This window comes from Mytilus galloprovincialis, chromosome 4, assembly GCF_965363235.1.
Source record: "Mytilus galloprovincialis chromosome 4, xbMytGall1.hap1.1, whole genome shotgun sequence".
NCBI classification, from domain to species: domain Eukaryota; kingdom Metazoa; phylum Mollusca; class Bivalvia; order Mytilida; family Mytilidae; genus Mytilus; species Mytilus galloprovincialis.
The window spans coordinates 58,020,422-58,033,560 of record NC_134841.1 but is presented as its reverse complement, the minus strand read 5'-3'; the positions used below and the strand labels follow the sequence as shown (position 1 = coordinate 58,033,560).

The 13,139-nt window shown below is 29.5% G+C and overlaps 1 protein-coding gene across 1 annotated transcript; it reads right to left on the bottom strand.

The window, feature by feature from the left end:
* Positions 1-934: 934 nt before the first annotated feature.
* Positions 935-12,394, bottom strand: LOC143072523 (uncharacterized; the record flags this gene model as incomplete). Its single annotated transcript, XM_076247496.1, is given in 9 exon segments — positions 935-1,249; positions 1,915-2,103; positions 2,750-2,860; positions 3,250-3,440; positions 3,933-4,173; positions 4,673-4,780; positions 5,208-5,378; positions 8,562-8,727; positions 12,143-12,394. Coding segments are annotated over 9 exon segments (1,470 nt in total), but the record flags the coding sequence as incomplete, so codon positions are not given.
* Positions 12,395-13,139: the final 745 nt, after the last annotated feature.

The following is a 13,139-nucleotide window of genomic DNA, read 5'->3' as shown; positions in this document are numbered from 1 at the left end:
TCCAGAATTACATACATTTGTACATGTGGTGTTTAAATAAGTGTATTTACAAATTTACAAATTTACTTACATAACAAATAAAATACAAAAAATGTTTATATACAAATGAATGATAACAATGTAATGAAAAAACAATATAAACAACATCTATAACAAATTCTATAATGACACAACACATTTTATTTCCTGGACTTTCAAGTGCAGTGTTACCTAGTAGACATAATAAAAAATGATAAAAACTTTTTAATTTCTTCACTTATTATAAGGAAATGAATTAGACAGATACAGGGGATTAACCAAACCCTGTATTGCAGTTTTCAGTAAAGAGGTAATTACTATGCTTATTATTGGTAAAGTTTTACATTTACTACTCTTGTTCAAATTTCACAGTTTCTACAATGATACTATTTATTTTTATATTTTATTTTATTTTATATAATATAAATTATTATAAAGTTTTTGCGAAATATACAAGCTCATTCTCTCTACTCTTGGAAAATAATTATGCTTATCATGCCTTATTAATATTGGTTACTTGGATGTGTTCCGAACCATTCTTTAAACTGAAGAAATACTTCTAAATACGATTAAAAAAGACAGTCACATTGGATTTCACAACCAGCTGCTGTTGTATCATTTACCAACAAAACTAACAATATGGAAAGCTGTACAACAATTCTCAGGACATCATAATATCATTTCAATAAAAAGTGGTATAAGAAAATATTAGAATTATGTATCCAAACTGATACAAATATTTGTCGTTACCAATTTTATAGGTGTTGTGGTTAAAAGCAAAAAATACCAAAAGCCGTATTAATGATGGAAATCGCCATAAAGCATGTTATTCTTGAAGTAACATATTTCACTTGCAGAAGTTCATTAAAGATCACTACATTGTAGTATAGTAATGGCAAGTATTTGATTATTGACAATATATGGTGCTACTTTATTTTTGGTATAACAAGTTTCTGTAATCTCACTAACAAAATACTGTTCTAGTTTTGAATCTAAATCTCCTCTATATTAGCTTCTGTACAGCTGTTTTGGTAGTTTTGTTCAGTCATTTTCTGTAGAACTGTATGGCACCCTTGGGTCATGGCACCAACACAAGTTTATTATGCATTAATTCATTCAATGTTTTTACAATCACAGAATATCATCACAACTTGGCAGTGTTTGGAATTTGTGTTTCAGTATGGAAGTTGTCATCGCTCTGTTCTATTTAATTTTGATAAAACTGTTGATTCTAAAAAAAAATAAATTTAAATAAAATTAACAATCAAACAAACAAAAAAACCCACAAAACAGTATAGTTGTACATTAATTAATACAATGTTATTCAATTGACAGATAAGTAATCTCTTTCTATACAATAATGTCTATTTTGTATATCTTGAGTTGCTCAGTATCGGTGTATTAAAGTTAACCATACATCTCCTTTCATTTACATTTCAGAAAAAAATGCTGTATATAGTAGTTACAATTTATTTAAGCAAGTAGATAATTTTTCTTTCTTTCTGTTTTCTTTCAATTATTCAAAAACTGTGGCATTATCTGCAAGATCTAAGAAAACTTTAGTTCAAGTCTTCATTAATCATTTGAATACTATGAAACTAAATGCATCATGAAATCACAGAAGCTGCGTTATCTTGCCAAAATTATGTACAGTACTAGGAGCAAGAACAGTCATTTTGTGAAAATAAAGTAATTACAAACAAAACACTAATTCAATCAGGGAACTTTCTTTAAAAAAATTGCAAACAAACATTTAGCTATTATCTCCAAGCATTATCATATATGGATGTAAAAGATTAGAAAACTGTTGGATTTTGGACCTGTACAAAATGATGCACAAAGGCAGAGCAATAAAGAGAAAAATGTGTTTTTCGGATGAAGTTATTTTCAACTTACTTCGTTGGCAATGTTTTCCATCAAACCCTGAAGAACATCGACACTTGTGCTTCACACATCGGCCTCCATTAAGACATGTCTGTTTACAAACTTTTCTATGACAGTTTTTACCAGTAAAACCATCCTTACACTGACAAACTCCTGGCTTTATGCATTCTCCAAAATCTCCACATCCATATCTACATATAGCTGAATAAAAAAAAGAGATATTTTATGATTTAGTGTCCTTAGTGTCATGTTGGTGTGTATCATTTATTACTTATCTAAATATTTATCTGTGTTTTTTTTAAAATTATAATAGGAGGAGAGAGTATGACATTATCAAGCTTACTTTCCTAAAGTCCAAAACTGCGTAAGAGGGAAAATACCTGAAATTACAGGATAAACTGATAATCAGATTTTCTGCTTATAAGTATGAGCTGCTCAACACAATGTGATTTTTTGTTTTTGATTAGAAATAAAATTAATTATCGCTATTTTAGGAATTTTTCCATTGATCTTGCTGACTGATAATTTCCTTTCTCAGCAGAGTAAAGTGATATGAAAATTATTGCTAGATACTAAAGAAACATGTGCAATTGTCAAGGAAATTAACAATGTCTTCATAAGTAAAATAGCAATAAAAAGATTATCATTGGTCATCTTAACTCGATTACTTTTCTCACTTTCGCCGCACCAGCTCAAGTGAGAAAATCAATCTTGTTGAGATGACCAATGATGATCTATAAATCACAAGCCTGTCGTATCAATATAAAATTTCTTTTTCAAACTCTTGGAGAAAAAAATGATATAAATAAATCTTAGTTTTAATAAATCAAAGCTAGTATTTACTTACGTATTTGACAAACTGCTCCTTTGTAGCCACTAGGACATTGACAATAGTTATGTGCCATACATTTACCACCATTCAAACATTTAGAAGAACATACAGCTGATGGCTTCTTCTCTGGAAAAAATTAAAAAATTGGAAATTAATTATCTAAGAATAAATATTTATAATTCTTAATGACCAAAAAGAAAAAATCAAGATGACACACATTGCCATTAAGCTATCAATAAAAGTAAATTTCAGGTTTTATTTGCAATTTTTATTTCATACTGTATATAATTTAAGGTTATTATTAAGTACAATGAAAACAACGAAGCATATTTAAAAAAAAATCTCCCTTAAATTTCTTCAGTACATATACACCAAAACTCAAATTAAAATTTACATCAAATAGAATTTATGTTGTTCTGTAACTGGGAGCGACATATATTTATCACAATTTAACTAACAAGAAATTATGACTGACAATGCAAAAAACATGTTTATTCTAATCAGAATTTACTTACTAGATTTTCTAGATTTCCTTTTACAGCACAGAACTCCAGAAGTAACACCTTCTTTATAGAAACAACCTGATGAAGCTTCTGACTTTTTAAAAACATCAACTCTTCCTGTAGCTAAACATGATTGTCTTTTCCGTTGGTATCTTAATTTACCACAATTCCTACCAAAACCTGCCATATTTCTTTCTCTACATCTGAAAATTAAAAAATAAATAAATAATTGTGTGAAACTTACAAAAACAAGGATACAAATTTATGGAATTCTAAAGTTCTTTTTATAAATTTTATCTTAACCTTCTGTAATGGTTCCAAATTTTAAAGAGCAAAAAAAAAAAGAAGATAAAAAGAGGATGAACTCTTCTAGAGCCAAAACTGACTTAATAGTATTTAAAGCAAAGGAACCTGATATACATATCACTCTTCTATTAAAAACAAAAATTAAAAAAATACTTTTCAGAGGCGGATTTAGGGGGGGGGGGGGGCACCCCCCCTTTTTAGGAAAAATTTTGGTTGCTTATATAGGGAATCACTGAAGCGTGACTGGAGCGGGCCCCCTCTTAGGTAAGTCAGTGGGCCCCCACTTATGAAAAATCCTGGATCCGCCACTGGTTTTATCTATACACTGAATACTTTATGCTTGTTTACACTAATTCTTTCATATATGATTATGAACAGAAGCAACTTACTTTTTACATTGTCCTTTTCTCATTGCAGCATTATAAGCATAACATCCCTGTAAATCTAACATATCTAGCCATGTTAACCCATGTAAAACCTCTCTGTCTGTGGGATTACATACTTTCCAACCTTTCTTACAGAGTGATTTCCCCTTCCTAACATGTCCTTCCCACTTCCCAGAACAAGCATGTACGTCTCTGTGTAAATCTAGTCCTTCTGTTGTACCATCTTTACATCCTGAACTATATTCTATAAAACAATAAAAGAGCACTGAAATTCTACACAAGCTTGCTCATTACTATAAAATCAGGAGGAGGCTATATATCTATATATCTATATATCATAATATTTTATATTTTTCACCCTTTTGGTCTTTTGGAAAATGTTAGTTGTGCTGTGTTTAGACTCCTCTATAACACAATTTGTTACATACACATGTATAAAAATTGCGTTTTTTTCCCAAAGCAATCATAGGTTTGAACGCTGTCTTCAATTTAGACTTGTTTATATCTAAATATCAATATATATTAATTATACTATTTAATACCAGTCATTTTATTTAAAACTTTCATATTAAACTTCTATAGAATTTTAAAATATGCTTGTTGTATTCAAATTAACAAATGTCTACAATATAATAATGTATGCCTATTTTTGTCATTGCTTTATTTTGGTAAAATCTGAAGAATGTTTGTAAATAAACAGTTGTCTCCCCTACAACAGTAAACCAGTAGAAATAATGCCTTACCTCTAACTATGACTTGGGAGCTAGCCATATCCATTCCTTCTGTATTGATGACTTCACAACTATATAATCCTGTATCCGATTTCTTGGCTAGTGTAACTAATAAGTCACCTACAAGTAAGTGTATTATAAAATAAACGATAAAATATATCTGTAAAAATAAATTTTTCAGAATTATGCACATAAATTCAATTTGAATTCGTTTTTTCTCTCCATAATTTCAAGTATTGATGTAAATTTATTGAATACAGGTCCTTTGATTTTAGTTGAAAATGAGTCCTTTGAATAAAGTTGAAAAATTATTGAACATTTTATGTAGAACTGGAAAACTTTTCTTGTTTCAGAGATTTTTTTGTTTACATTCAAAACTAAAATACATGTATAGAAGTTTTCACTGCACAGCTGTATTTGTTGATAGTCATTGCTCATAATCTTAAGAGAACATACATTTTCCACTTATTGTGACTAATAAATGTTTATGGTCTTCGGACCACTTGGATCTTCCCCTTTTTTCCTGCTGCAGGTCAGTTTTACTAACCTGAAGGTAATGTTTGTATTCTGTTGTTTGTGACCGGAATCTGAGTACCATCCTTATACCACTGAACTCTAGGAGCAGGTGAGCCAGTAGCTTGACAGGTTAACAGGAAAATTAAACCAGTATTTACTTCTATTTTTGATTTTGGTTTTACAACTATCTTGGGTTTTCTGCCTAAAAGTACAAAGAAAAATAGTTAGAGAAGCTGTTTTAATACAATATTTTAGCTATGTCAGGGATCTTGTTAAAGATTTTATAATCAAACTCTGTTTTACTAATTTGTTGATTTAGATATTTATTTCAATAAGTACAAAATAAATATAGAAATTAAAACACAATCTTTTTACAAACAAATTATGCCAGTCATGAGTATAACTCAATATTTTGCAACTAAAACTTGAGATTAGAAATATCAAATCTGTAAAAATTCTTGATTCTGATAAAGATCTCTATAAATAATTTGCTAGTTCAAATCATTATAGATTTAATTAATAGTTTGTATTGAAAATTGTGTTGATGATAATTGGGTAAATTGGCCAAGATTAATTGGCCGACCTAAACCTGGTCAGTTTGATTTATTACTATAGGTAAAACAAGTCAACACATTCTTCAATAGACTTACAGAGTGGGAAAATGTGTGATTAATATATCTTATGCAAGATAGACAAAATTTGTTTATAGATGAAGAAAGACTTGCAATACATTTTATTCAACCCAACATAAAGATGATGTGATTTTGACATTTATAATTAAAATTACTGTAACCTTGAATTACAACATGTAACCTTGGTTCATAGAATAATCACAAACTAATGCTTTGATTATGAGTATGACAGTACTTTGATATAAGAAGACAGCATAAAAGATATATTTTTACATAATTTCAGCCCAGTCTTTCCATGTGACTGCGATTTTCCAAATTGACCCAGACATATCTCTAAATGGCAATTTCATGATAATGATTGGTGATCTAGGTTGAGAAAGACAACAAAAGGAAATGAAAAGTACTGAGGAGGAACTACGTCTTCCTCTAACAAGTACAAACAAGCTGGGACGTGCTGTTGTCATTACATTAGTATAAAAATGTGGTAGTTGATTACCAATGACGCACTGATCCACCAGAGACAAACAAACTGGGTGTTAACAACTTAGTGTCTATTATTCTTTCTTCTTTAAAAGTTCAACAAAATGCCTCAATATTCAAATCTTTTAATGAAACTTGACAAAGTTTTGGTGCAGAACATACACAATGGTATTATTCATAATACAGCTGAATTTTACAGGACCTTTGGAGCCTCCTGTTCAAATTAATATGGCACCTAGAATACTAAACCATGAATTATGAAATATTCATATATAAAAAAATCATTTTGAAAGACTTGAAAATAATAAGGTTTAAAGTAGATATTAATATGAAATATTGCAAACAATACAATTTCATAACTTTAATTGATTGCATGCTCTCTATAAAAATTTAGTTTTTATTTATGGTATACGGATACATACTGCCAACTGTTTATGAGTATTTCATTATAATTTATCTACAAGTATATCTTATACAGATATTATTAGGCTGATAGCTTTAGATAGAGAATTAAAACTGTTTGACAACTGCTGATTTTGACTTAACAATAACTGTGCTATTTATGACTGAACATCCTATTTGTCAATTGCAACAAACAAATCATTAATGCCAAACAAAAAGGTTTGCCAACAATAACAAAAGTTGTCATCTTACAATCAATTACTCCAATAGAAATCACTAAGGTAATATACAATAATTGCCAAAGTACAAGCTACTGTCATATGTTTAAGACAGAAAAAAAAGAAAAAAAGTTAATAACCTGTCTACAAAAACAGCAGACAGAAAAGTATTTAGCTCCAATCTTTTTTACAGAGTGGTATGCAAAAAAACACTTGAAATGATATTAATTGATGAGGATACTACAGTATAGTTAATCTAAAGTTAGTAAACTCAAATTAATTACATGTGATTTATATAAACATATTACAAGCAATAACATGTTATTATGGCAGAAAACTACATCATTCATTGGCACCCTACTGCTAGGTATTAATAGGATATATGTCATCAGTTGCAGTTATTCAGGTAGTTCAGATAAGTTGATAACCAGAAAAAAGCCATGTTTGTCTTTCATAAGGAAACAGGCAGACATGGTTAATATATGTCCCTTTAAAACAAAATCAGCTTCAATCAAAGTTTTATAAATAGCTAGATCAGTACTTCTTCCAAGATTTTACGTTTAAAGAAGTCAATGTTTTGCATAGGAGTAAGATAAACTAGAGAAAATTACATGTAGCAAGTTTTCATAGGAAACCATATCCCAATGCCCATCATCTATTCAATGTTTAGTCAACCACACAATTTGGGTCAAAACCCTAATTTGGTAAATATTTTCTTAAAAGTACAAATAATAATGAGTATGGGTATTTTAAAAGTTTCAAATGTTAAACTGTCACAACTAAAACTTTAACATTATACAGGACAAACAGACTGACAGACCAGAAATCATAATATGCCCTGCTATTGAAGGTGGGGCCTAAAATATTTTTTTCATAATGACTGTCAGACTGTTAATAATAGAACCAAATACTAGTAATAATTACATGAGATACTTGTATTTTTTCTAGATGAAACTTTATCATAAATAATAAAATGTAAGATATTCCTCTGCATAACTTAAACCTATCAAAATCTTTTTTTCAATATTTACAGTTTCTCTCAAAACTTATAATACAAGTAATTTATTAACATGGAAGTTCAAAGAAGTAAATCTGTCATTCCATTAGTGGGTGTATTATGTGTATTTATAAAACTATGTAAATATGAACATAGCTAACATTTAAATTTATTAGTAGTTTATGGTCAACTTTACTTCACATGATCCTGAACAAAAGATTTATTTGATTGCACTAAAAAAAATAACTGGACAAATTCTTGAATCAGTTCCGGCCAATTTAAAGGAACAATTTACACAGTATTATCATGTTTGTCATGCAATTATTATGTTTACAAAGATAAAACATCAGATGTTGACAGGAAGGAATGAAAATTGTCCTCATAAGAATGTATGGGCTATTTTAAGATTAATCTTTCAGAAGACACCACTTCTTATGCACAAAATTATAACCTTCAATTAAATGAATTGAGTTATGATGAAAAAAAATTATTGATAAAATCTCTGTTGAAGCTGATAAATGTATTTTAGTTATACATGTATACACAGAAGACAACAACACTACAAGAGTAAATATATCTCCATCTGGACAGTACATGTAGTAGACTGTGGTCATTGATGACACTTCAGATGCTTTTGAAAAGTCTTTACTACTTACTTGGGAGTTTACAGCATACAACACCATGTATGTTAGGTTTATAATGACAAGCTTGCTGGAAATGTGAGTCTACACAACAACTAGAATCTATTCGTCCTCCACGAATGCAGGATGTTTGACCAAAGTTCTGATGTGGACATCCTCTACCAATACCAGCCATGTCATCCTACAAGTACAAGTCAAATTTTTTATAAGCCTGCATTTTAGTTTATGCATTTGATGAAAAGAAATATGCTAGAAACAGACCTTTTCCAAAATTGGGAATAAACCAATTATAGAACTCCTGAATCCTGATTAGATAAATGATGAAAGTATATATGGCTAGATATGTCAGTCAGAAGGTCAGTGGATGGATAAGCTCAAGTTATGGTCTCGAATGATTTGATATAAAACCATGAAATTCTTTTTCATTTATGTCTTATTCTAATGTTCTACCATTTCTAAATGCAAAATACACCTAAAGTGTCCTTTATTAGATATTGCTTTCTTTAAAATTTGGTAAGGTCAAATATTTTTATTTTGTTTTTCTATTAATTTTTTTCATTATCGTCCATCATCTAATTTCATAGATATGTTGTTCAAGACATAACATAATACTAATTTGAAATGACTATTACAGAGTGAATAACACCTAGATTTGTTGTATATATTTTATGTGTGTTGATCTAGCAGTCATTATCACTTATTCAAAAATGTTAACTTCACTGATAGAAAGGTATAATCATGATCATAATCACTCAAAAAGATAATTTCATTTCATTTTTTATCTATCTTTTCACAAAAATGTACTATATTCCTAAATTACAAGAAAACACATCTGCTTGGTCAAAACATCACAGGATTTTTCTGAATAAACTTTCAGAAAAAAATGCACTTAACATATCCCTCCTGGTGTGATATCTTTGTCCTCATTATATAGAGGTGAATGTTCATAGGTTGTATTTATTCTTTTGAAAATATCGTAGGTCAATTATAACATTGTTTTATTATAAAAATGCAGGTAATGTGCAACAACATTGTTTTGTTAATGAGTTACTGATACTTCCTGTCGTTAGTGGCTGTTTAATTAATGAAAGCATGAAGATTTGTAAGACTGGGTTCTATCAAAATGGTTATACAGCAATGCAAAGAATCTTGTAAATAAAGGTTTACCTTGTGGGTGTTAAACAAGGTAATGATTAAAAGTGCATCAGGTTTAATTTTTTCCTAGTTTTTCCACATAGCTTAACAATGTGTTCAGATGTTTTAGGCAAGCAATGACTAAACAGATATGTATATTGAGAACTTCTGAAGATTGAGATTTTACACATTAAAAATCTTCCGATTTTCTTCTGAAAAATACCTTTTATTTTCCATTAAACATATGCACTTGACATAATTTTTTATTTAACTTAAAAAACCAGAGAATTGGACTTTTATTAACTGATACAGTTCTTTACTTAATACAGTACACACTAAAAGTAAATTATGAAGTAGTCTATTATACAGATTGACTTTGCAGTAAAAATGTCTCTGCATGTCTTACATAACTGTGAAATGAACAGTAACATTCATCTGACAAACAGCAACTCAGAGTAATAAAATATCTATTTTCAAATCCATTGTGCAAAAATTACTTGGTGGATGATTTTGTAATGGTAAATCCTTTCATTCTTTTCATGTGGTTCCCCATTTTTATTTTAAGACTTATACGGGTGTAAAATCATCCTTTAAGTTTCACCCAAGCACTAAGTTCGCTTTCCGATAACGATCATGGATTTCTTTTCCTCTGCATTTATCATTGTTGAGCGTGGCGAAACTTTTTAAGTGTCTTTTATAGTTAACAATGTTATGTGAATTTATGATTCCTACAAAGTTCAACAATTAATATTTATTGAAAATTTAAATCAACTATTAAACATTTTCCTTTTAAATTTATTCATTTGAGCATACTTTATGTATGTTACATTACCGTAACATTAAATAATCAAACAGGTTCTTTATCGTTCCAAAGAATATTTTTTAACTTTTTCATTCCACAAAGCAGGTTGAGCATTTTATTATAGTCACAACTGTAAAATTATCAATCATTTCATAATATTAGGATTATGATCCTCTGTGTTATTTAAAGAAAATAAATTATTCAATTAATAAATCGAAAGATGCCACACAGATGGTTTTAATTTTCAAAACATATAAAGTTATAATGAACTGAATCTATTTACAAAACATAATAAAGAACTTTCATTAAAGTAAAATCAATTCCTATAAGAATTTCATTGCATAATTATTGTACTACAACATTATAAATATGCTTTTGGTTGTTAAGTAAAAAAATCTTCCTTTTTATATAATATTCCATCTATTACATAATTTACCACACGTCTTGCAAGGTAGAATGAAACTCCATTATCATATAATTATTTCACAAATCAATCGTCTCAACTCAAATCAAAAAATCATTCCCTGCATTAGAAAAGCATGAATTTTGGTTATAAAAGTCAAATGCGTTTTTCATTTTAGATTTTATTAATTTTGCCACCTAATCTATACATTGATTGTGATTGACAATTAAAAAAAAAAAAAAATTTTGATTGAAAGAATTAAATTCACCAATTTACAAATATTACAAAAATTCCTTCTCTGATCTTGTGAATTAACAAATATGATAAGAAAGTCATGTGAAAAGATGGAATAAATTCTACAAATATTTGCAAATTCATTGCAAGGTGTGAAGATGACCTCACAATCTTTATGATGGCTATCTTCTGTTTACAACATTTTGATGTCTTTGTTGAAAAGTTTATCATAGTTAATCAGCTGTTAATCTTGAATGGATACCTGAACCTCATCCTTCATAGACTTTAACTAGCGAACCCTAGACACCCCAGATAGAACAGTAGCTAATTAGTACTTAGTCCACATATCTAAATAAACTATATATTGTTACTTTGTACTTTGGTATGTAGGTAGAAGTACATATAGTTGTTTACTTGAAAAAAATGCAAATTCATTAGCAATTTTGCAAAACATTTGTGTGCTAATTTTAAATATTTAATGGGAAATTTTTACCTGTTTATTTTTACAATGTTAATAATTGGCTTTTGATAACTTATGAATTTGAGAGACAAAAAACCAAATTATAATTACATAATTTGAAAGTTAATGAGGTGAAACTAGTAATTCATTGCTTTACTATTTCTTTCATTAATAAAATATATATGCTGATTCAAATATTCTAAACATTGAATAAATAACTTCCCATATTTAGATTATCTCTGTTTATTATAGTACATTTGATTCTCAAGCTTTTGTTAAAATTTGTGTTTCTATGTTCTGATTCTTTGATTAGTAATAGAGTAAGAAAGGCAACATAATCTACATTTCTAAGGTAATGATCATTCTCTTGTAAGAGAAGATTTCTACCAAGCATTTATATTACCTTTTAGCTATATATAATACAAATATTTGATGAAAATCTAATAGGAAAGCTATACAGAGTTTTGGAACTTTTGAAGCGAGAAAAAAAATCAGGTCAAGTTTGGATAGAAATTTTTTTTGAGAAAAAAACATTGTAATGCAATAGATTTAGGTACACCAACCTGACCATAATCTTCGGCACATTTCTGACATTTCCCACCATCTTGTGCAGCATTCATACTGTAACATCCCTCCACAGATATAGCTTCCTCCCATGATATAGTTCCAAGTAAATCTGTGTCTTCATATGAACACACTTTCCATCCAACAGCACATAAATGACTACTGTTGTTTATATGTCCTTTCCATTTTCCTTGACACGTCACAATGTTTTCATGTCCATATAGGCCTATTCTTGATCCATCAGCACATCCAGAGTCTGAAAGTCAACATAAAAATGAAATATCTACCTGGCAGTAAAAAAACATGCAAAGGTTTTTGGCGATTTGGTCAAATTTCAAGAAGACCTGATCTGTAGTTTCTGGGAAAAGTTTCATACATGGTCATTATTTGTAGGAATATATAAGTACACAAAGGCAGACCGGGGGAGGGGGCCCCGCAGGGCCCCTGAGTCCCCCCTTTCGTGGGATAAATTTTGTTGATTATATAGGGAAATTTTGTAGCATGACTGGAGTGGCAACCCCTTAGGCCAGTCAGCAGGCCCCCTTATGAAAAGTTCTGGATCCGCCACTGGTACAAAATAGAAAGCAGGAACTTGATGAGTTAGAAATGCAAAAATGCATGGTACAGTATGCTCACATTTACCAAATTTCTGAAAGCTCTTTTCTGGAGATATTTTGCGATGATAATCTAATAATATATAAATATGTTCAGATACAGGAAGTTGATGAACAATCAAGCTTAATATCAAGTTTCAGGAATCCTGGGTTCAGTACTTCCCGAAGAAAAAAAATAGGATGTCATGCAATCTGGAGGACAAAAAAAGCATATCGGATCTTCTTTAGAGCAGGGAAAAAAAAATGAAACAATTAATATACTCATTTCCTCATACCATTAATGTAGAGTACACACATCTATAAAACTTCAATAATACTAATTTATAGGAAAATTAAAAGGGGTAGCATACTGTCATCAGATCTTATCTTGTCTGTTTAAAGT